The sequence below is a fragment of the Parasteatoda tepidariorum genome, chromosome 9, assembly GCF_982258835.1.
Source record: "Parasteatoda tepidariorum strain Cologne lab strain chromosome 9, Ptep-v5.0, whole genome shotgun sequence".
In the NCBI taxonomy this organism is placed as follows: domain Eukaryota; kingdom Metazoa; phylum Arthropoda; class Arachnida; order Araneae; family Theridiidae; genus Parasteatoda; species Parasteatoda tepidariorum.
This window is the reverse complement of record NC_141763.1, coordinates 94388928-94412426: the sequence shown is the minus strand read 5'-3', so window position 1 is coordinate 94412426 and position 23499 is coordinate 94388928. Positions and strand designations below refer to the sequence as shown.

The 23499-nt window shown below is 31.9% G+C and overlaps 2 protein-coding genes across 2 annotated transcripts in view; both read right to left on the bottom strand.

Annotated features, from left to right (window-relative positions):
* LOC107448809 (WD repeat-containing protein 47) overlaps window positions 1–7130 on the bottom strand; it is a 78009-nt gene extending 70879 nt beyond the window's left edge. The window contains exon 1 of the mRNA XM_043047811.3: window positions 6912–7130. Within this exon, the coding sequence (XP_042903745.1) occupies window positions 6912–7055 (144 nt within the window). The 5' untranslated portion in view covers window positions 7056–7130. The remainder of the gene's footprint in view (window positions 1–6911) is intronic.
* Window positions 7131–12225: 5095 nt separating this feature from the next.
* LOC139426734 (uncharacterized) lies at window positions 12226–18848 on the bottom strand. Its single transcript, XM_087152393.1, has 3 exons — window positions 18466–18848; window positions 13427–15780; window positions 12226–12390 (listed from the first exon to the last, which is right to left on the bottom strand). Exons 1-3 carry the CDS (start codon window positions 18760–18762, stop codon window positions 12276–12278), a joined length of 2766 nt encoding a protein of 921 aa, XP_087008519.1. The 5' UTR covers window positions 18763–18848; the 3' UTR covers window positions 12226–12275.
* Window positions 18849–23499: the final 4651 nt, after the last annotated feature.

Genomic DNA, 23499 nt, shown 5'->3' with positions numbered 1-23499 from the left:
AATGCTTACTAAACACGCGAAATAAAATAGGATCACTATAATTATACATTCAAATCTGAGAAACTATTTAGAACAAGCCTGATTCAATGAATATGACCTCGTATAAAACTGAAAAGCGTTGCATCTGAATGCAGAGTGCTAATTGGTGCCATTAAGATGTTGCAATTTGTTTTGATACATGCAATTTCAACGCTGCAAATAAATTACCCGTGGTGCACCATGATATAAAGTTTAAGGTCATAGGTTAGTTTAAGGTCACAGTTCAAGTTAATGAATAACAGAACCTGAATGTTCCTCTTTTTATATATTTTGACACAATATTAGATTCTTCATCAAGAGCAGTTAATCATCAAATAAAGCACTTGAAATGGTAAACAGATAGACGGCTTACGGCAGAAGGTGAATATTCTATAAAATCTTCAACGTGTCTGATGTCGTTAAATACTTGAGAATCAAAAGTATAAAAAGGGCTGGACATCTGGTTAGAACGCAAGAAGATCGAAGCTGCTGAAAACTACTTCTAGTCAAGACTATAGGAACCAGAGGAAGTAGCAGATTTCAACTTTTATGGATCGAATTTCTCGAAAAAGACATGGCGATTTTGACAACCAAAAATTGGAGTGCAGGGGGGGGGGGAGCTTGGAAAAGACTTCTCAAAAAGGTCAGGGCCTAGCCAGGGTGATCATGCCACTGAAGAAGAGGAAGTTTATCGTATAAAGATTAAAATAACTATAGCACAACAGTATATTTGTCTTGTAGTTTAGCATTTGCGGGACAAAATATTGTTCAGTATAGTATTGTTCAGTAAAGTATATATATATATATATATATATATATATATATATATGTATATATATATTGTTGTCGTATGCCATTAAGGCAAAGGGGGTGCTCTTCTTCTTTACTTCCATTGGCGCCATCTATTCCTCTATTCCCAAGAATTCGACTTCCGTCAAACACATACGTCACAGCCCGATTCATAGAATGGATCCATTCATTCACAGATCGTAATTTTGACCTGAAGCAGAGAGCAATCAATCTCCGATTCAGTACCCCCAGAGGTATGATTTGTTATGGGAACATAAAGGACATTGTGACCCGACAGATTTAGCGTGCACTAGCCACTATTTACTACACGGGAAGTTTTCGGCTGGCAGGAATCGAACTCACGACCTCTTATTAAACACGGGACAATGCCCTACCAACCAGGCTATCCCGACCCAAATAAATAAATAAAATAAATATATAAAATAAATAAATAATTGAAAAATGCAGCTGTAGGAAAACATTTAAATATTACCGAAGAAGTATATGTGTTTAATTACTTTTAAAATGAATTGTTTTCATGTAACGTTTTTCTTTCTTCTTTGAACTTTCAAATGACACAGGACTTTTTAAAACGACCCTTAAAATATCTCTTGAAAGATATTTTCCAGTAGAACAAACAAGCATACAGTTGAGATTAGCTTATTTGGAATAAAATAAATAAAAGTCACCATAGAAATCGCAGTTATTCATTCCATTAGAATCGATCAGCCTCAATTTTTAGTCTCCAAAACACGCGCCCAGAAAAACAAAACCTTACAAATACCAGGTAATGAAACCTGACATCAGCTGTACTGTATCAGTTGTTCATTTGTTTTTCTTTTCTTTCAAGGTCATCCAGTGTTTCCTATCTTTTCTATATGATCTAGGATTACATTTCGAACACGTTTAAATGGATTTAACAAGAGTTGTCAAACATGTTCGTCAAAATAAAAAATATCTTTCTCGAAAACTTTTATAAAACTATTATATATCTTTTTATAAAAATAAGCTTTCTGTTACGAAATATACATATGTTTTGAAATTAATATTTATTTATCTTCATTCTTCAAGGGTTTACTATTCAATAAATTAAGTATCAGCAGAAAAAAAAACACAAAAAAATAGCTTGTTTTTTACTGGTTTTATTACATAGAAAGTATGCTAAGAGAAATACGCTAGAACATACAAATTAATCTGAATATAAAAGAAGAAATATGTATCAGAACATATAAATTAAGAAGGATGCAGATTAAGAGAAATGCACCAGAAGATGTAAATTAAAAGGAATTAACTAATTTAATTAATTAAAAGGAATAATTAATTTAATTAATTAAAGGAACATGTAAATTAAAAGGAAATGAAAATGCACCAGAGTTCAGAGGAATGTAAATTAAGATAAATGTGCCAGAACATACAAATTGTAAATTAAGAGAAATGTACCAGAAAATATTGATTTAGCGGAATAAAAATTAAGAGAAGAGCACAAGAACATATAAATTAAGAGAAATGCAGCAAAATATGTAAATTATTTGGAATGTTAATAAAGAAATATGCACAAAAACATGCAAAGATAAAGGAGTTTAAATTAAGAGAAAAGCACATCATAAAAGGTGAATTAAATTAAATGTCAATTAAAGGAATTACACTAAAAATAAAAATGAATGTGAGAAAGATGCATCTGTCACAAAATTACATTCGATTTGATTTAGAAGATCAAATCTGAATTTTATCCAGGGGACTCAGGAAAACCTCGCAAGCAAATGAAAGATATCAAAACTGAAGTCAATTCAATGTTTTTCAATTATTAGAATCTCTGCGATTTTCCTTCAGAGGTCTATAAGAAGTAGTTTAGTTGTAAAGAAAAGGGAGTTAATTGATGGATTAACAAAAAATATACAGAGATTTCAAATAATGAAAATATGTGTAAAATGTCAAGTTTGGTTCGATGATTGACTGGATAAAAGTGAGTTAGCACAAATCACATTTTTTATCAGGAAACAAAAACAATTTTAACATTTGACACGAAATAATAATAATAATAAAATTATTATTATTATTTCGTGTCAGAAAGCCCTGAAAAACTCTTCGTTTTTTTTTTCCCAACTCTATCTGAAGAGTGAGTGTAAAGCGCGCTCTGGCGGAGTTGCCAAACACTACAACATTAATACAAGCACTGGTAAAAATAAAAATTATCATGCACGGTTGATACAAAAATAATACAAATTTATGAAAACCTGTTAGAGATGAGATTTTAAATGCGAGGCACAAACAATTTTGCTCATAAAATCTCTAATTCACATAACAATTCAATCCTAATACTTTCTTTATCAGTTTGCCCACATCGATGGATTATTGAAAGCAAACTAGTATAATTATTTCCGTGCAGTAGTACAAATAAAAAAAGGCCAAACATTTTGAAACTAAAATGCAATTTAAAAGCCACTACTATTTTTAGAATTAAATTGCAAAAAAATGCAAAGTAAAGAATTAAAAGAATCATTAATTATTTTATACATAAGAAATTAGAGGAATAAAGCATACGAGGTTCAAAAAACGTTTTTAAGTATTGCAGAACAGAAATAACAATTCGTAAAAAAATTGTTTAGTCGATCGGAGTACTTCAATTAAGTATATACTATGATAAAGAGATGGCGCCACTACCGTAAAACATATGACGGCTTTGAAGTGAAACTATGAAGTTTTTTACCTCTGCTTCAGTAAACTTCAGGAGTCAAAAAGCGTAAGCATTTTAAAAAGAGTAAACGATTCAGTATTAAATTATTCGTAATTTTATTATGGTTTATTTTTTCTTTATTTCATCAAAAAATTAAAGTAAAACTTTTTTTTTTCAAATTAAAAAATCCAAACGTTTGTTATACATCGTAGCGCAAATAACAAAAACTATTATAAATAAAACATTCATTTGAATCATTCAATCGAAAAAAAATGTTCAAAATTTCATCAGAATTTTTAAATGTGTAAACCTTTTCACACAAGGGACACAAGGTTTCCAAGACTAAGTTGTTTGCAATATGCAAAAACCTATAATGAAAACTTAACAAGAACATAATTCCTGTTAAGTAACAGGATTAGTCAATCTGGTAAACTACATACGATTGCAGGGGTGTCCAAGCTCCTTGATAGTCGAGCCATTTTTCAAAATTTGAAATTTTTTGCGAGCCGCAATTAAATGCGTATTTAAAAGGTATGCAAAAAAGGTCTTAAAATTTTTTTTTTTACATAAATTATATTTATTGAGAACATGTAAGCAAAAGTACAAAATGTGCGTATTTAATTTAAATATTAAAAATTAAACACATTTATTTTACTTGATAATTCTTTAAAATTTGGTGAATAATTGGTGTAATTTTTTCAAATGCTGGTTAGTTAATACTGATCGGTTTTTGGATTTCACAAATTTTAAAGTGGAATAAAATGATTCACATAAGTACGTTTTTCCGAATATTGAAATAATTCTGCAATCAGTCATTTTTAATTCAGGATTCTTCGATTCTGGTTCAAATTTCCAAAATTCAGTAATCGACGTTGACTTATATTTTCATTGTAGATCTTGATCTTCTTGCATCTCTATTAATTCTAATTCTCCAGATGCTTTTTGTGTCATAATTATATTGGTAATGGAAAACTCACCTTGAATTGAACAACGTTACACTTAGTCTTTCATATTTAGCCACAAATCACAGCCACATCTATTCGCAGATTGTAATTTTAACCTGATCCAGAGTAAGATCTATAACCGATCCACTACCCCCCAAAGGTAGGAGGATTACCTACCCCCAAAGGATTTGTTATGGGTGGGAAATATAGAGACTTAGACATACCGACAGATTTAGCTTGCACCTGCCACCAAATTGTACACGGAGAATCTTCGGCCTTCGAAGATCGAACTCACGACCTCTTGGTCATAAACCCAACGCCCTACCAACCAGGCTATCCCGGGTCTGTATCCCGGGAATTAATTCTGACTCAAAGAGCCGAATTCAATCGATTGCTGAATTAAAATTATTTGTGAAGCAAACATGCAATCGCCACTTCATTTTGCTTTGAAATTTTATAATTTACCCCCATACCCGGTTCTCGGGTAGCACGATAATACATCAGATTGCAGTTTTTTACCCAGTTTACTTAAAGGGTAATGATTGAGTAGCAGCCAGTTACATCACATGCGTAGAATAATTTATTTATTTCCTTTTAACTGAAAAAATATTGTAACAAGAGCATATTCATACAGAAGAAGGTAAAAAAAAAATTTTTTTTTTTGAAACCGATATGATATACAATATGATTATTTTTACTCAAAATATGAGTCATCGAAATTTTCATATGAATAAATCTTATTATTGCTATTCTTTAGAGATAAAAAAAAACTTTAGACATTCCATAATACAGTCCCTGGTCAAATTATTAGACGCACTTTAAGATTTAATGTAAATCTTAAAGTGCGATCTTGTAACACTTTAACACAACAATCTTGCAAGTAACAATCTTGCAATTGTGTATGTTCGTGTATCAATTAGTTAACATTGCAATGCAATACGTTAAAAATAAATACAAATAGGAAGTATATGAAAAATCTCCTGAATTAAAACCCATTACATGTTTGTTTAAATATAAAAGTATTGCCTATAAATTCGTGCAGAACATGCAATTATTAAAGCACTCACAGTGCATCTAATAACTTGGTTCAATTATTATACTATACTACCGTAAACCGGGGCGAGTCTACCCATCCAGGGGCGAGTCTACCCATTTTAGTTTTATTTAATTTTCACTATTTTAAATTGCAAATAAAAAATTTTTTACCGACGGAGGACTTAGTTCAGACTGTAAGGAAGATGGCGCTGTAGTAGTTTGATCCGTTTTTATTTATTTGGTGCCTTTTTAACCGACCTGTTCAAACGTCTTTTGAGAGATTTGTATTGAAAATCAGCAAACTTTTAGTTGGTGCTTCGTAAGTATATTATTATTATTACTATTTTCACTTTGGTTAAGTGATAAACTTATCTAAGACTAAGATTACATTAATTTTATATGAAAAAAAAACAAAAAGAATGTAAGTTTTGCTGTTGTAAACAAAAAGCCAGAATTCGCGGGGCGAGTCTACCCATTCGTATTTAGTTTTAATAAAGCATAATAATATAATTTAGAACTTTGTTTACATTAAAATTAAGTCATTTTAAATGAATTTGAGTATATTATTTTAATTAAAGTTATTATTATTAAAGTTATTTATTTTAATTAATCTCCCAAAAGAATGGGAAAAGGATTTTTCATGATTCCTAATGTTTGAATTTCGATTTTGTTAATAATCTTTAATTATTATTATTTATTTAATTGTAAATTTGTATTAATTTTAATTTATTTTTATCAACAATAATCAGAAAAAAATGTTATTTTATAATGTTAATGATTATAAAAACAAAACTGTGGTCAAAATGTGATAATCGATCAAATACTCAATTTGTGTTATTTTATGAATAAAAAAATGGAATATATAATAAAGTTATGAATTTTACTTCATAAATATCCTACATAGTTACTAAAATAACAATTTAATAGTAAAATTTGATTATTTACATTGTTAACGTTCATTTTAGTAGAATGGGTAGACTCGCCCCATACGAGAGATTTGTCAGCAGTTCTATAAAAATATACAGTAACAGCGTAACTGTTAATATTTTCTAAAATCGATTTCGCAGCTTTAAAGAGGGATAAATAGCGATTCCGAAACACCTATTAAAAGCATTTTTTCTTTAATATTTACAGAAGTTTGACCACTTGAAAGTTGACAAACTGAAAAAATGGGTAGACTCGCCCCGGTTTACGGTACTATAATACCTAATATAATAAATATTCTATATTTATATATTATATCGTCTAATGTGTAATCGAATTCTCATTCCAATTTAACCAATTGATACACTAACGTAAACAACTGCAAACCGGTTTCAGTCCTGTGAAAACAATAAAGCTGTATAGCATCACCTGAGAATTAAGGTTTTATATAGAATTTTATAGTGTGTCTGATAATTTGGCCGGGGACTCTACGTTTAAATTGAATGTGACATAATATTTCTACTCACATGTTCAGCTTCCTGGCTGTGGTGATTTGAGAAATCTGGCTTATCGGTGTGCAAAAATACTCCTTCATCGCAAATCACCAGATATTTGTGCCTCCGATCACCGAACAAGCCATCGATTCTTTTACGAACAAGTTTTTCATCCATTCTTTCAAACGACACTCTTTACTCAGTAAACTGAAAACTTTCGGTGTGACAGATCGGAAAGTATATCCAAATAAAACATATGGTTCTTTGTTTTCTAACACAACTTAAAAGCACGTGGGACAGATATATGGGTGGGAGACAACTTGAGAGTGTGCGTTGCCAAACACGCTTTTGATAAAGAGGGACCATCATTAAATGTTAAACGTTTTTGATCTATTCATTTTAAGATCTATTTTCATTACGTTTAAAATATATTTAATTTTTCTAAAATCCTTTCTTTTTTTTACGTTTTAAATTTATTTATTGATCTTAATTTATTTATTTCTTTTTTATGTCTCTTCCTTTTAAGTTTTAAACTTATTTAATTGTTTTAAGGTCTTTTCTTTTTAAGTTTTGGATTCGTTTATTCTTTTTAAGATCACATTCTTTTTAAGTTTTAGATTTTTTTTTAAACATTTATTTTTTAAAAAATTTATTTAGTTTTAGATTATTCTCTCCTTTTTTCCTAGATCCGTTCTTTCTAAGTTTTAGAGCTTTGCATTTTAAGTTTTAAATCTATTCTTTGTAAATATTAGACTTAATCTTTGTAAAGTTTTGCCTTTAATTTTTTTTTTCTAATTTGGATCATTTTAGTTTGAAACATTTCGCGGATCTACACGGAAAGTAGTTTTGTTTGGAGGACGAACTTCAATTCATGGTTTTAGTTTCGGCAAGCATAATTTTTAACATCTCAAGGTTAGTTTTAATAAACTTAAAAAAAAGGAAGAAAATTTACTTGTTAAAGCTGTAATATTACGAATTGGAGAAAATAAATAAATAAAAGTAAACAAAAAGTGAAAAATAGAACTTGAAAAAATCATTATAATCATTATAGCATAATAAAATTATAGTACAATTAAGTATAGCACGAATTTAAGTATAGCACGAATTTAAGTTTAGGCACATAAATAAGAAAAAACTAATTCTTTAGTAATAAAATTTCTGCAGCAAATTTGATTTTTTTTTCTTCCAGAATTTCTTACGAACGCTTGTTTAGTAAAATTCAGATTCGATGAAAATTTGCTGCCATTTAAAGCATCATTATTTGCATTTATTTAAAAGACATCAGAAATGCTAAAAATATATTCTCTCACAAAAATATAAAAAATAATTAAAACACTTAAACACTTTTTTTTCCACTTTTATAAATTTAACAAAATTTTGAAACAAAAATGGAACCAAAAAAAATGCGTTTAAGATATTAGCACGGCACGGTTAAATGTATAATTACATTTTTTTTAAAATCAAAGTCACTTAAATCTTTTTCTAGGTAACAATCGCTTGATGCCATTTTTGTTTCAGATTTCAAACGATAATTTGGTAAATCTCTTTTCTTCTGTATCAAATGTTTTAGTTTGAAAGTGGTATTACTCATAAGCAGTGGTCGAAAGTAGCGAATTACAAGTAGTGAAACTACTGTAGTAACTACGTTTTTGTAGTTTGTCGTGTAGTGTGTCATTCTTTTTAAAAAGAAGAAGTGTAGTGAATAGTGCTGTACGAAAAAAAAATAGTAGTTTGTAGTGATTTCTGACAACTACTTTTTACATTAGTTTAGTTGAACTGTTGATTACTTTAGTTGTAGTTTAGAAGAAACAGGGTTCTAACACAGCTAATTTTTCCAATTTGAAGGGTACAAATCCTCGCGGGTCTGTCAATGATCGAAATTTAAAATGCCCCTCCCCCCTGTGACTCTGAGTTAACTAGAATTGGGTAACTAGAGTCATGTATAACGAATATTTAAGCTAGCCATTACGAATAAAATATAATTTATCGTTTTGATCATTCTTTCACCCGCGAATATGCAAGGGGCTCGACTTATTTGGGCCCGGGGCAAAAACTTCTTTGGGGTCCCCTCTGTTTCTCTACTTCAATAATGAAGAACCGAACTTCATGTAGGTATTCAAATTTTTCACTTCATTATACATATATAACAAGATTTACTAGAACCTAAAATAGCTATAAAGTCCCTATGGCCAGAGGAAATATCGTTCTGAGAAAGTAACTGGTCAAAAATATTGTCCCATCATTTTGCATGAGTGAAAATTATGCCAATGGTTCAAATTTACTAAATTTATCAGTTTGTGCTAAAACACCGTAATATTATAGATAATTCAAGTAAATCTGGTTGAGAAACATTGATTTTAATGACTCTAAAAATTTAAGAAGACAAATAAATTCATTTAAGGAAACTATCTATTAGTTCAATAAGTGTCTGCTCCCTTAATAAGCATAAACATTCACGGGTAAAGCGAAGGTTATGTTGAATGTAGGACGCCCGAAAGATGACGTCACATCGAAACTTATTCGCCTTTTCTGGTCATCTTCGAACAACCAACCTTTTTCTCTCGAACTTTTCCTTCATTACGAAATCACACACCATTCATCTTCCCGCTTCTTTCACATTCGTAAGATGCTCTTATGTATCTATTTTTAATTTTTATTCTTTTTAAACTCAATATCGGGATGAAGTACATTTATTATCGGACAGATTATTCGGATGAAGTACGCTTTCGTCTCATATTCCATAACTTAATTACAGGCTAATTAACCAATTAATTAATTAGAGACAATTTTTAGTCCATTCCTTGATCCAAAGCTACACTCTAACATACTTGATAGTTCTAACAATAATTTCAATATGGTAGTCATAAGCCAGCGTCGAAATACCGGCGCAATTCGGAGTTCACGAAGTTCAATGTTCACTTCCGTAGATTTGTAATTTTGAGCCCAACCCAGGAGACAAGGGAACTGCTAGATCGAGCATCGGTACAAACATTCCTTCGTGGAGGACTTTCTGATGGTACAAACCCATGTTTTAGTTACAAGTAGAGGAAAACCGTGAAAACTTCCTCCGCTTAGCACAACCGCTTGGGAATTCTAACTCATAATCAATCGTGGGTATTGTATGTCGACACTGTGGTCAGTGCGAACTGGGAACAGGATTCGCATCAAACTTGCCACAACCGGAACACGAACCTAAGTCACCACATTGGAAGTCGAACGCTCTATTACCGATGAATTAAGCGATGATTAACGAACGATGAATTAAAGCATAAGTAAGTTTAATAGAGCTTTTCAAAAAATAAATTACTGAAAATTTTGAGTATTTCTGACTTTCGATAATGATCAAATCGAAGTGCTTATTTAATCGTTAATATGATATTAATATGATTTTTATGATTAATATTTTTGCCTTATAAAAACGAATATATATAACCTTCTACCTAGCTCAGACTTCTCTCTCAGATATTTTGGTAGGTACTCCAGAACCCCAGGTAGGTTTGGGTATTAGGTACCCTTTGGTAGAAATAAAATACACCTGTTTCATTAAAAAAAATTTAGAATATTTCATAGTACCTATAATTATTATTTATAAATAAAAGGAAATTCAATAATCCACGGGACTAATGCGTAAGAAACTGAGAATGAACTGAACTGAACTGAATTGACCTAAGCTTAAACAACCTAAGAAGGGCCACACTGGGCCTCTTAAGGCTTTCTAGGTTTACAGAAACAATCTTTCTAGTCTTAAAATATACACGTCAAACTCAGTGGTCGGAAAAACTACTTTATTTTTGTAGTTTACAGCTTCTACAACTACTTTGTTACAAATGTAATAAACAACAACTACTTTTTTTTAATGTGACTACAAACTACTTTGAAATTAACTACTTCACTACTTTAAGGAGATGAACTAACGTTAAATGCTAGGGAATAATAAAGAAATATTTATTCATGTTTTCATGAGCCAGATTGTTATTACAAAACATTTTTTTTCCCTTATATCTTCATTTAACCTTCAACTTTTTATGCATTTCTCGACAACGAATAATTAACTTAAGAAATGCGAAATTATTAAATACTTGAAATTTTTTTAAACTGTTAAATGCTCTTTTATTTCCTCTAAGAAATAAAGTACATCGAAAATGCGTTCCCCTTTTTTGAAGTAACATGAATGTTTTTACGAGTGTGCATTCGCATGTGAAAGTATGGCCTAAGTGATTAATTATCTATTTTTCGTAATGGTTAGTTTAATTATTAGTTATACGTGATTCTAAGTACGTAATTCCTGTTAAAGCAGGGACATTTTTATTGCATCTATTGACTGACTCACGAGGACTTGTACCCATTAAATTCTAAAAATTAGTTGCGTTAGAATCGTCTAAACTAACGTTAAAAGTAGTTGCCAAGAATCGCTACAAACTACTGTTCTTTTTTCGTATCGCACTACTCGCTACACTTTCAAAAAAAAAAAATCAGCACACTACACTACAAACTACGAAAAAAAGTAACGACTACAGTAGTTTCACTACTTGTATTCCGGCACCACTAGTCTGACTTAATAAATGGATTAGAAAATGAAGTCGAAGACACGTGGTTTATCAAACCATTTCCATTTTCAAAAATTTTAAAGAGTATTTAAAATTCATTAAGCTCTTTGTTTAAGAGTTGAGATTCAAAAATATCATTAACCCTTTGACACAGATAGGAAATCGGTGTACCTTTTATGAATTTTTTCTTTCAGACGCTCTAATTATAAGAAGAAAAAAAAATTGGTATTTTTTATTTCCATAAAACAGTCTAACAGTTACTAAAATAAATCTGCTAAATTATCGGAATTATATTTGTCCTAAAATATAAAATTTGAAAAAATTAGTAGTTATAATTTTTCCCCCTATTCATATTCAAAAATTGATTAGTAATTGATTTTACTAATTTAAGAAATTCCAATGGTGAAAACCTGTTTCTTTTAGATCTCAATAATTGAAAATTGGAAAAAAATATTGTTTGGAAATGATCCGTGTTTGGGAGATTTTACCTTAAAAGAAGAAAAGGACACCTGTGTTTCAAATTGTATTTCATAACCCTAAATTCTTAAAACGCTAAATATAATATTTTTCACTTATTTTGAGCTGAATAAAGACAAAAGAAAAGAAGAAAGTATGAAAAATATGTTTGATAGCAATTCAACGTCAAAGGGAACATGGAGCAACATTTAAAGGGGAAAAAAAAAGTAGACCGAAGATTTTTATAAATAGTTTTATTAGAAAGAGTATATTGGTGATAAAGAATTCCACAAATAGTGATTTAAAAAAATTAAATTTAGGTGGAAAATACTGTTATGGAATGACTTGCAAGATATTTTTTTGAGTCTATATATAGCCAGCAAATTTCATCTCATCAGCCATCATTTTTCTTTTTCTTGTTTTTATATGCTTTATGATGTGTTGTCTTTGAATTATGAGAAGGCTGTTGGCACAGAACTGAATTTTCAAAGAGCTCTTCCTTCACAAAACTAGATTAATAAAGATAAAAAACTTACTTCAAATCTAAATTTAGTTTCACGGAAATGAAATAGTTTTTCAAGAATAAAAACATTTAATTAACCGATCCAATTCTGAATTTACGACAGTCAATGTTCAACTCCGTAGCCTTGTTATTTTGAACCCAGTCCAGAATACTAGTCAACTCCTGGATCAAGTACATTGAGAGAAATTTCCCTTCCTGGGGGACTCTTTGATGGAGCTAACTCGCACTTCCGTTACAAGGAGAGGAAAACCACGAAAATTTTCCACGGTTAGTCTGACAGCAAGGGGATTTTAACCCATGATCCATCTACAACTGAGAACGTTTTATGTCCGCACTGTTTTCAGAGGGAGCCTGGTGCGAATTTTGTTTCGACCAGTCATCGCTAGGAATCAAAACATTTAGTTAATCAAAAACTGTTTACATATCAGAAATGATAAGGACAGTAATTACGCAACGGTGTGCTCAAAACAATCGGTTTCGCCTTGAATTGTAATTTTGATTGATCAAATTGTGCTATTTATGACGCAAATCAGCTGAAAGTTTAATTAGGTGTCTAAAAAACCATGCTCCTTTTGAAATTTGATTTCAGTATCGTTTAATGGAGATTAAGTTCGATACTGTACGATATTATAAAGATTATCTAATATGCTATAAAAATAATTATTTCGACCACCGCACGTTCTTTAAAATATTTAAAAATGTTTGCATTTAATTAAATTAAACAAATATAATGAAGAAAAAAAAAGAGTTCTAAAAAAATTATCTAACAGCAGCGGTCGCCATAGCAACGCATGCAATGGCGACTCATGCGCACTGTTTACTATTACTCTGAAACACAGTTGGAAGGTGTGATGACGTCCAAATAAGGTGCCCATGCCATCAAACCCGAAAAACACTTTTTTACCTTTTGACGGATTCGAATTTCTGAACCTCAAAATATAGAGGGCAGTCGCAATCTGGAAAATATGGTTCCAATAATTTGACAAGGATAGCTGTCATCGTTATGATTGATTCAGACTTACTCATTTTCCTCTGTCAGGAGAGAATCCACTTTGTTGTCGCCATAAATCTCGGGTTCAGAAAATGTCTCCTTGGATTCATCTTCGTTCCCTTTCAATACTTTCAAAAGCTTTTCCCGGATGATCTCCTTGGCGCGCAATAGATCCCGAATACTCTCCTGTTCTTCATCCAAAAAACCATCACCTGATACTTCAGTAGAATAGACTTCCTGATCACATTCATCGTCGATCGTCTCTACCTTATCCGCCTCCTGATTAAAACCGTTTATTTTAATGGAATGTCCTCTCTTATCTCTAATATTATCCTCACAGTTCTCAAGATCGTTACCATCTTTATCGCTCTTAAAAATCAGAGGTGATCTTTTCCTTATCTTAATCTTCTTGCTTGTATGTTCTTGACTGTGAGAATGTTTAACAGGTTTCTTAATCATGTCTGTAGATTGATTTTTAATCACACGATCAGTTTTTATGGCGTGTCCATCATCAATGCCTGAGTCAGAATTCAAGTTGAGTTGGACTCTCTTATCAGTAGGCAATTTGGGGAGAGGCATTTCATAGTGGAACAAACGCTTTTGCTTTTCCTTGAATAAAGTGTCCTTAGATCCGAAATTTTTGGTACAATAGATTGATTTCTGATCATTCTCCATATTTTGTGTTTTTGAACCCCCGGAATCCTGATCAAGAGAGCTCATCGACGTGGTAAGGTCCGTCTTATCATCAGTCATATCCTCAGTGAATTCAAAATTTTTACTTTGCGAACCGAAATGATCATTTAAGATAGTCCTATTAGTGTGGTAAAAGTTTTTATTGTTAATACTTTGTTTTTCGTTAAGCTGATGTACAGGTTTCTTACTTCTATCCATTACAAATTTTTGTTTGCTATCTTTTACGTGCTTCAGGTTCCTATCTACTTCCGATTTCTTATTCCTATCTACTGTAGATGTCTTAATCCTGTCCGTATCAGGGCCAGTTTTTGTGGTTTTTCTTGAAGTATTGGGGTTGAGATTGAAATGAACTTTCTTATCAGGAAGCAATATGGAAGTTTTACTTTTAGAATCATGTAATGAATCCTGGCCACTTTGCCCTTCACTGAATAAAGTGTTCCAATTTTCCGATAATTTAGTTGTATTGATGGATTCCTGATCATATTCAATATTTTGCATAGACAAACCATTGGAGTCCTGATTTAAAACTGCCATTTTCATAGAAGGCTTTATCTTATCCTCATTCTTATCTTCCAACATTAGTCTACGATCCATAATCTTCTTTCTTTCCATATCCATCTTGCCTTCCCTTCTGTAGTTATAATCATCACAATCTGAATGATCGGTAGATACAGTGTCATTTGTGTGGCAAACGTTCTCATTGGTAACATCTTCCTGACTGTAAAAGCTTTTTTCATGATTCTTACCATCATGCCCTGCTATTATGGTTTCCTCATTTTGGAAGTTTTTTGAATCACGATTCAACATTGTTTTACCATCAGGAGATTTAACAAAAGTTTGGGTTTCAGAACGAACCGTTTTTGAAAATGTTCTAGAATTTTTATTAATATAATTATGTTCTCCGCTGTGAGAGCGACAAGAAGGTTTTTCTTTCTTAGCACCCATCGTCTGCTTTTTGTGAAGTAAATTCATTTTACCGAAGTTCAGTTTCTCCCATCTCTGTATGACCCCTTCAGCCTTTTTCAAAATGTCTGTAGCGTCAAGTATCATGTTATTTTCTATCCTCCTGTTCCAAAACCTTTCTCTCAGTTCGTGACTTTCAGTTTCGAGGTGTTTCAGTTCTTCCGTGACATCTTCAGGCAAATCGCTTAGATTCTGAAGAATAATTTCCGTCCATTTCTCTTTAAATGTCGACTTGCCAGCACCATCGATTTCAACAGTTAATGCATTTTTAACAAATGATGTGGACATAACGTTCCATGGTACCGATTTTAACCAAGAATGCAAGCTCAAATTGAATCCAACAGACTCCTCATTTTTTTCTAAAGTCGTAAACCGAAACGCTACATCGTCAGATTGATTCTCGGCTTTGTTACAACAATACTCTTCGCTGGATTCGTAGAGAATGCCTTTTACTAGAATGTCTGTCAGCCGTTCGGGTTCCATCAAGCTCTGTTTGCTTTGGGCTTCAAGCCCTGGTAGTTCGAGCAAGACTGGAGCCACTGTTTGGAAACACTGTCGCCTAGAAGTGAACGGGTTCCAGTCTTTGTAGTTCACATCTTCTGACAGTTTTGTCAGGCTGGCCAACTTCCTCAAATTTTCATATTCAACTGGACAGGTACAGTAAGATGACATCTCCGAAAAGCATACTGCAATAGCGTTTCCAAGATCTTCATATAACTCATTTCCCAGCTGAAAGAATGATACCTTACTTACACCCTTGTGCAAATTAATTAAAACAAACTTTTTTTTTCGTGTTTTTTGAAGAAGATGTTTTGGGGTAGTTTCAGTTACCATTGGGTTGGACCTTTGCAGCCTATTGACGGTATGATGCGTTCTGAGCAGTACATTACTATTCTGGGTAAAAAAGTTGTTCCAGAGTTGAAGAAACGATACCCTGATGGAACAGGGATTTTTCAACAGGATTTAGCTCCTTGCCATACGTGCAAAATTGTCAAGAAATTCATGTCTGAGAATCAAATTGAGACATTGAAATGGTCAGGGAACTCTCCGGATATCAACCCAATTGAGAATCTCTGGGCCATATGCAAGAATCGCCTATTAAATATGGACTGTACAACTATGGAGAAGCTAATCACGGCGTTAATTCATGAGTGGTACAAGGACACAAATATTATAAATGACTGTAAAAAATTAGTGGAATCCATGCCGAATCGTGTCCAAATGTTAATAAAGTATCGTGAAGATCATATTATGTACTAAAAAATTTTGAGTTTGTATAAATTTAAATAAAATAGCATTTTCTCTTAGTTTTCTGAATTTATTGAGTTTGTTTCAAATAATTTGCACAAGGGTGTACATGTTGCAACAATAAGTACGCATCATACTAATGGATGATGTTTTCTACACTAGGGTGCGCTGCAAGCTCTTTACTACTTATATACATCCGGGTAACTGTTTCCGGTGTATTTTGAAGCCATTTGGCTCACAACGTGATCATTGTGTTTTGTGACTCTGCAGATTAATATTTCTTGTATACGTGTATTTGTTAACTGATTTATTATTTGTGTTTAAAATAAGAATTGTTTTAAGAATCGTCATTTGAAGACCTGTCATTTAAATACATAAGAATCGTCATTCGAAAAAAAGAATCATTATAAAATGCTTCTTACCTTGTCAACTATATACCCACTTCGAAAGTTAAACCTAAATGATAATATGTAAAAAGAACTTAATCTCACAGCTCGAACAATATGCTAACACTAACGCATGATGGTGCACGGCTTGCAACAAGAACAAACAGTAATAAACAAATAAAAAGAGGCCAAATCAGGACAGCGAAAAAAAGCGAGTTCTTTTTTAAATCTAGCTACCATGTCACCTTTTTTAACAATACATCTATAAGTAACTAAAACAAATTTTAACTTCAAGCTCTCCAGAATTACTTAATATCATTAATATCCTATGAAATAAATCAAAATTGAGCTCAGAAATTATATAATTTATTTCTTTTATTAAGAACAAAGTTATCTATTTGAAAATATCGCCTCGCAGAATAAACTGTAATAAGCATCTGTATACTATCTAACCGGAAGTAGAGCAGGTCAAGAACTCGAGATTGTTGTTGCCTTACATTTATATTTAAGACACCGTCCATTGATATTTAACCTGCTGTAATAATTTAGACATTATACTTATGATAATAATTGATGTTATGCATGTTATAATGCTTGACCTTATTCGCATTATAATATAAATTGATGATTAAAACTGGTAAAATGGATTGAATAAATGCTATAAAAATATGATGTGGAATTGCGAAAAACTGTTGTTAATACAGAATCTGTCATTATTTTAAATGAATTCAATTAACTCTATTCCTTATTGTTTATCAATATATTGCCTACAGATTATCTGCCGTTTGTTAGTGAAACTTTTCCGCGATGAAAATGTATTTTAATTTGTATTTATCATGATCAAACTAAAGGATGTTTTAGTATCATTTGTAATTTTGTGCTACTTAGAAGTTTTGCCTTTTTTTCCCAAACGTGCCGCATTATTTTTTGAGAAAAAACTGAAAAATGAGTTTTGTATTTTTGACACTTACATTATTGTTTATTTTCTTACAGGATGAAGTTACAATGAGGATAAAGTTGTGAAGACTAAGTTTATGTATCACTAATGGCGACAGCACTGGAGGAATGGTTTACTGCTGCTGCACTGATAACAGTGTTTTTTTGTTTGTTAATGCCCACCCGATTTAAATTCGTTATTACAGTATTAGTAAGGCAGCTGGGGGGGGGGGGAGACCGGTTCCATGTCTTTTTCTCTCCTCCTCTTCTTAGATGTATAGGAATGTTCTATGATATTTTCCCTTTTCCTAATATTTTTCGTACATAATTGTCAAAAATATTTTTTCTTTAAATTTCCTCGACGCTTTCTTTTAGAACTATGTTCAATGTAGTCTTCAGTTCCTTATAGTTTCCTAACTTAAAAGTTTTTTATCTATTTGAAAATCAAGAGAGAAACTGCCGTACTTCCTTCTCCCATGACTCTCCACACGCTACTGATGAAAGCATGCGAAGTGTTGCCATAGGTAGAGAGTTCTGCTGTACGCCACCTATAGCTCATTTCGATCTCCAATATTAGGTGGGACAACGATAGTTCTATGCATTCCGAAATCCCAAATGTTTAACACGCTTTAGAAACAGTAACAGATTTGAGACAGAGAGATTTGTTAACAGATTTCTGTTTGTAACAGATTTGAAAAAAGTCTTACCTTTTCATAAACACAAGTATGTTCAACGCAGTCCAAAAATTCCAAATGTTTAACACACGTTAGTAACAGTAACTGATTTGAAACAGGCAGAATTGCTAACAGATTTCAGTTAGTAGCAGATTTGAAAAAAATGTTACCTCTTCGTAAACACAAATAAGTTCAACGTATTTCTGTTTCATCATCTCAAATATCACGAACTTGACATTCGTTTCTTGGAGGGGAAGTCTTTTTATGTATTGCACTGCCTCTTGCCATCGCCCGTCCAGTATCAAGTATCTGAGCAGCACAACCTCTTCTGGATACTCAGCGTTGATGATACCTGTCTCTCTTTCAAGGGCATCCAAGGTCATGTGCAAACCTCTGCAATCCAAATAACTCTCAATGAGACGAATGATATCTGCTTCCTTTAACCGAATAGTATCTGTCGAGTTCATTACACCTACATAAAACGAGAATTGTTATTGGCTTACATTTTTAAAAGTTCAAAATGAACAATTTACCAAAGTATTTGTCTCCGAAATATGTGGTCGTTTGCTTTTAAATATTTTAGTTCTTATTGCATACCTCTGGGGGTACTGAATTGGAGATTGATGACTCTCTGGTTCAGGTCAAAATTACGATCTGTAAACGAATGAATGAATGTATGAATGGATACGCCCTATTAACGGGTGTTACGTATGGTTGTGGCAGAAGTCGAATTTTTGGCCATAGATGGCGCCACTGGAAAACAAGAACAATCGCACCCCCTCTGCCATAATGGCCGGCGACAACAATAACAACAGCAGGTCTTATTACAACATCATTCAATATATATTATCTTCTAATAGGAAAGCGTCCCGCTGTGGACTGATCGTTAAGACACGGTTCCCAGCAGATCACTGAAGTCAAGCATCACTGGCTACGGTCAGTGTGCGGGTGGGTGACCACTTGGATCAGTCTGAGTAGGGACCGAGGATGTGCGGTAATGGTCCTCGTTAAACTGTGCTACCGTAAAGTGCTCGACTTCGCGCGCAGGTCGTCGGGGTACCGAAGCGGGGGTGCCCTCCCCTCCGCAGAGGATCAAAATTGTGATGGCATGTCTTCGGATCTTCCTCCGGGATGTTTCCCAGACCGTCGCCAATAGCCCATTGTACAGCTCTAGTGCGACGTAAATTAACAACAACAACAACTAATAGGAAAGCACGCATGAAGACATTCCGAGAAGAAAGTTTAGGCAAATTTTTCCCATTTCTAAGTAATTCTAAGTAGAACAATTCGATCAAATTTTCTGAATTTAAGTAATGAATACGATTGGAAAGATACTTCTCCCAGACACCGTAGACTGTTATTTTATTAATGGGAATGGGAGAACATGACAATGGTAACATCTTTAACAAGCAGAATTCTAAAACATATTAAGGTCAGTTGTAAATATAGAATAATATTCGCTGAATGTTCTCATAACAAATCATTCCTCTTTGTTCCTATGGTTTTGTGGAGGTGTGTAGGTACACTTAAAGTATCAGAAGGTTTACAGGTTAAACATTAAGATTTTAATAACCACATCACAAACATACACGCTATGGCAAAATAATAAAGTTAGAGAGAAATAGGACTACACGTCCGTTTGCAATGAATTTTTAGCAGAGAAAGATGCTGTGTTCGGTTCGGATCTCACCAGAGAAATGAATTAGCCACACCTTTAATGTGCAATGATTGGCTAGATTTAATTTGAGAAATTATATTATTGGATTAGAATTTTGATAGACAGTAGATTTAAGTTTCAGTTCCCAATTTTGGGTTTCAGTTTCAAATTAAAAGTTTCACTTCGTGAAAATTGTGATTGACGCATAAAGAAAAAGAAAAATAGTTATGGGTCACCACATTCCCATAAGAAATCAATATTTCTGGGGATACTGAATTGGTGATTGATCGTTCACCGGTTCAGGTCTAAGTTACAATTTGTGGATGAATGAATGTATGCATGAAAGGATCCGCCCTATAAATGGGCTGTGATGTATGAGTGGCTGAAGTCGTATTCCTGTCCATAGAACAAGAAACGCATCTTCTGCCTTAAATTCGTTTGGTTTTACCAAGCAGGCTTGGTGATATGGGCATCAGAAACAACAACAGAGGAATTTTTCTAAAACAATTAAATCAATTTCAGATTGTTGCCAATATAGTATCACTTAATTTTCTGTGTTATTAATTTTATTATAATAAAAGACAAAATTATTTTCCCTAAGCTTTTACCAAATCAACTATTTAAATTACTACTTAAAATTATTGCTCATTTGGCACTCTTATCAAATTTACGCTGTAAATCGTTCGAGCTCATTTTTGTTAAATTACATAGAAAAATAAACCTTAATGAATGGTAGGTAATAGAGTAGAAAAAGGTAAGAAAAAGGAAGATTGATAGTAAAGCTGAATTTTAAATAATCTTCCATTGCAAGTAATGAGTCATACAAATAGCGTGATACATGTGTATATTTCCTTAAATGAACTTAATATGTAATGAGATACTAAAATGAAAATCAAAGAATGTAAGTCAATACATGAAGTTACCATGAATATGGTAGCAGAGTGGAAGAGTAACAGAATAGAAGAGTAACAGAATGGAAGAGTAACGAAGTGGAAGAACAACAGAGTGGAAGAGTAACAGAGTGGAAGAGTAACAGAATGGAAGAGTAACAGAGTGGAAGAACAACAGAGTGGAAGAACAACAGAGTGGAAGAGTAACAGAGTGGAAGAGTGACAGAATGGTAGAACAACAGAGTGGAAGAGTAACAGAATGGAAGAACAACAGAGTGGAAGAGTAACAGATTGGAAGAGTAACAGAGTGGAAGAACAACAGAGTGGAAACATAACAGAGTGGAAAAGTAACAGAGTGGAAAAGCAACTGAGTAACAGAGTGGAAAAACAACTGAGTGGAAGAGTAACAGAGTGGAAACATAACAGAGTGGAAAAGTAACAGAGTGGAAAAGCAACAGAGTAACAGAATGGAAGAGTAACAGATTGAGAGAATAACAGAGGGCAAGAAAAGAAACTAGTGTTTATCTGAAACTGAAAATCATAATTTGATCTTCACATGAAGAAAATCAAATAAATATCAGAACGATAAATTTCAACTAATTTTGCTTGTAACTGAGAAAGCAAATAAAACATTTTCACCAAGTTAAAACTTTCTTTTCTCCGAAAACAGCAAATATAATGACATTTTTTAAAATGTCTGCATTATCAAAAAATAGAACATGCAAAAAGCCATTGAACCTATTTTTGCCAATTCATCAAAAATATATTGATGCAATAATTACGATAATACAGTGGAAAAAATCCCGAGACAAGATTCAATTGTATATTAGATAAGCAGAGTTATATATTATATATAACATAGCTTTTAAAACTAGATGAATTAAAGCTATTTACAACTAACAGTTGGTTTAATTACGCCTAAATACAAGACAAAAAAGGCTGAGAATTAGAAATTTTGTCGTATTTGGCGTATAAAAAAGGCATTTAGCAAAATATTTTATGTTATTCGTTATGAGAATCCACTACTCTCAGAACTACTCATTATTCATTGTAATTTTTTGGCCAACCATATACTCTATAGTGCTGCCATCTACTCTTAAACAAACACCACATTCTAGCAATTGATATTGAAATTCAAACTCAAAGAGATCTATATTCAAGAAATTAAAATGTGATAGAGCAGTGAAATTTAAGAGAAAGAGGGGTGTTAAGATCTGAATTTGAAGCACTTTTATTACTTAAAATAATGTTTTCAAAGATAATTTAGAATTTCTTTTAATAAAATTTTATTTTCTCTTTCTTGAAGGCATGCCTAAGCTCTGAAATGCTGGAAAATTGAGTAAGTACTTCAGTGCTGCCATCTAGGATAACTATTATAGATTACAAACTACAATATCTCAGAATTCTTGTCCTTTGCCAATTTAATATTACCAAATTATTTGCTGCCATTTTTAAATTTTTTTTTATTAAATAAAATGATTCGAACTCTTTATAAAAATGAATTGAAAAATTGCACTCGATGTTTAAGAAATAAGCTTTTAAATTTTAAGAAAGAGCAGAATTTTTAAAATTTTTAAAATTTTTTTTTTTGACTAGAATTATTTAACAACGACTTTTAAGTGCTATATGCTTCTATAAGTAATGTCCATGTTGAAATTAAAATATATATATATTTCTTTGAAAAAAAGTCATAAGTACTACTTTTCTTTTAAAATGATTTTCATTTCTTAAATGTTTGTTTGGATATTTCCAGAAAAAATACAATTCTTTCGTGAATGAAAAGTAAGAAAATAAATAAATAAACGAAATAAAATAGATAAGAAATAAATATATAAACGAAATAAAATAGATAAAAAATAAATAAATAAATTATAAAAAATAAAATAAATAAAAGTAAAATTGAAGGACTAAAAAGAATTGACTTATAAACAGTTATTTTTTATGCAAATATAAATTTGCGTAATATAAATTTGCAAATAAAAATATAAATTTGTATTTTTATGCAATTATAATACTTATAATAGTATTCGAAATATCTCCTTAGAAATGGAAATTTAGTTGTAAGTAATTCAGAAAATGGGTAGATTTTGATCCAAACTATACGAGAAAGTTAAGAAAAAATTATATTTGTAGCACTTGTAAATGAGAAAATATTTGGAGCATTCACTTACTCAAAAAATGAAAAGTTATTCGTGATTAAAAATAAAAACGAAAAATTACAGATCTATTTATAATTATTGATAAAGATTAATTATGTCTGGACATTTTTTGACGAAAGAGCCGCGCCAAAAAATAAAATTGTTTATGTTTGTTTTGTCTGGATCATTTCATAAATATTTTCAAAAATTGATTCCGCTTAAGCAATAAGTTATTATCGTGCAATCTGATTCAATTTGAGTCTCTAGGAGAGAGAACAGAATAAAAAAATTCTTCTTTTGATTTTAAATTAATAAATTATAATCCGATTTTAAATTAATATAACAGTTTGAAGAGGCCAGTTAAAATTTGCTACGATTGTTTAAATAACCGCATTGTGGGACATCATTAACTAGAATGACAAAAATAGAACGAAAACTAGACGATCGAAACTAGAATGACGAAATAATTTTTTCGTGTGAATAAATTCGCTTCCTCGAAAAAGTGACGATAACATTTTC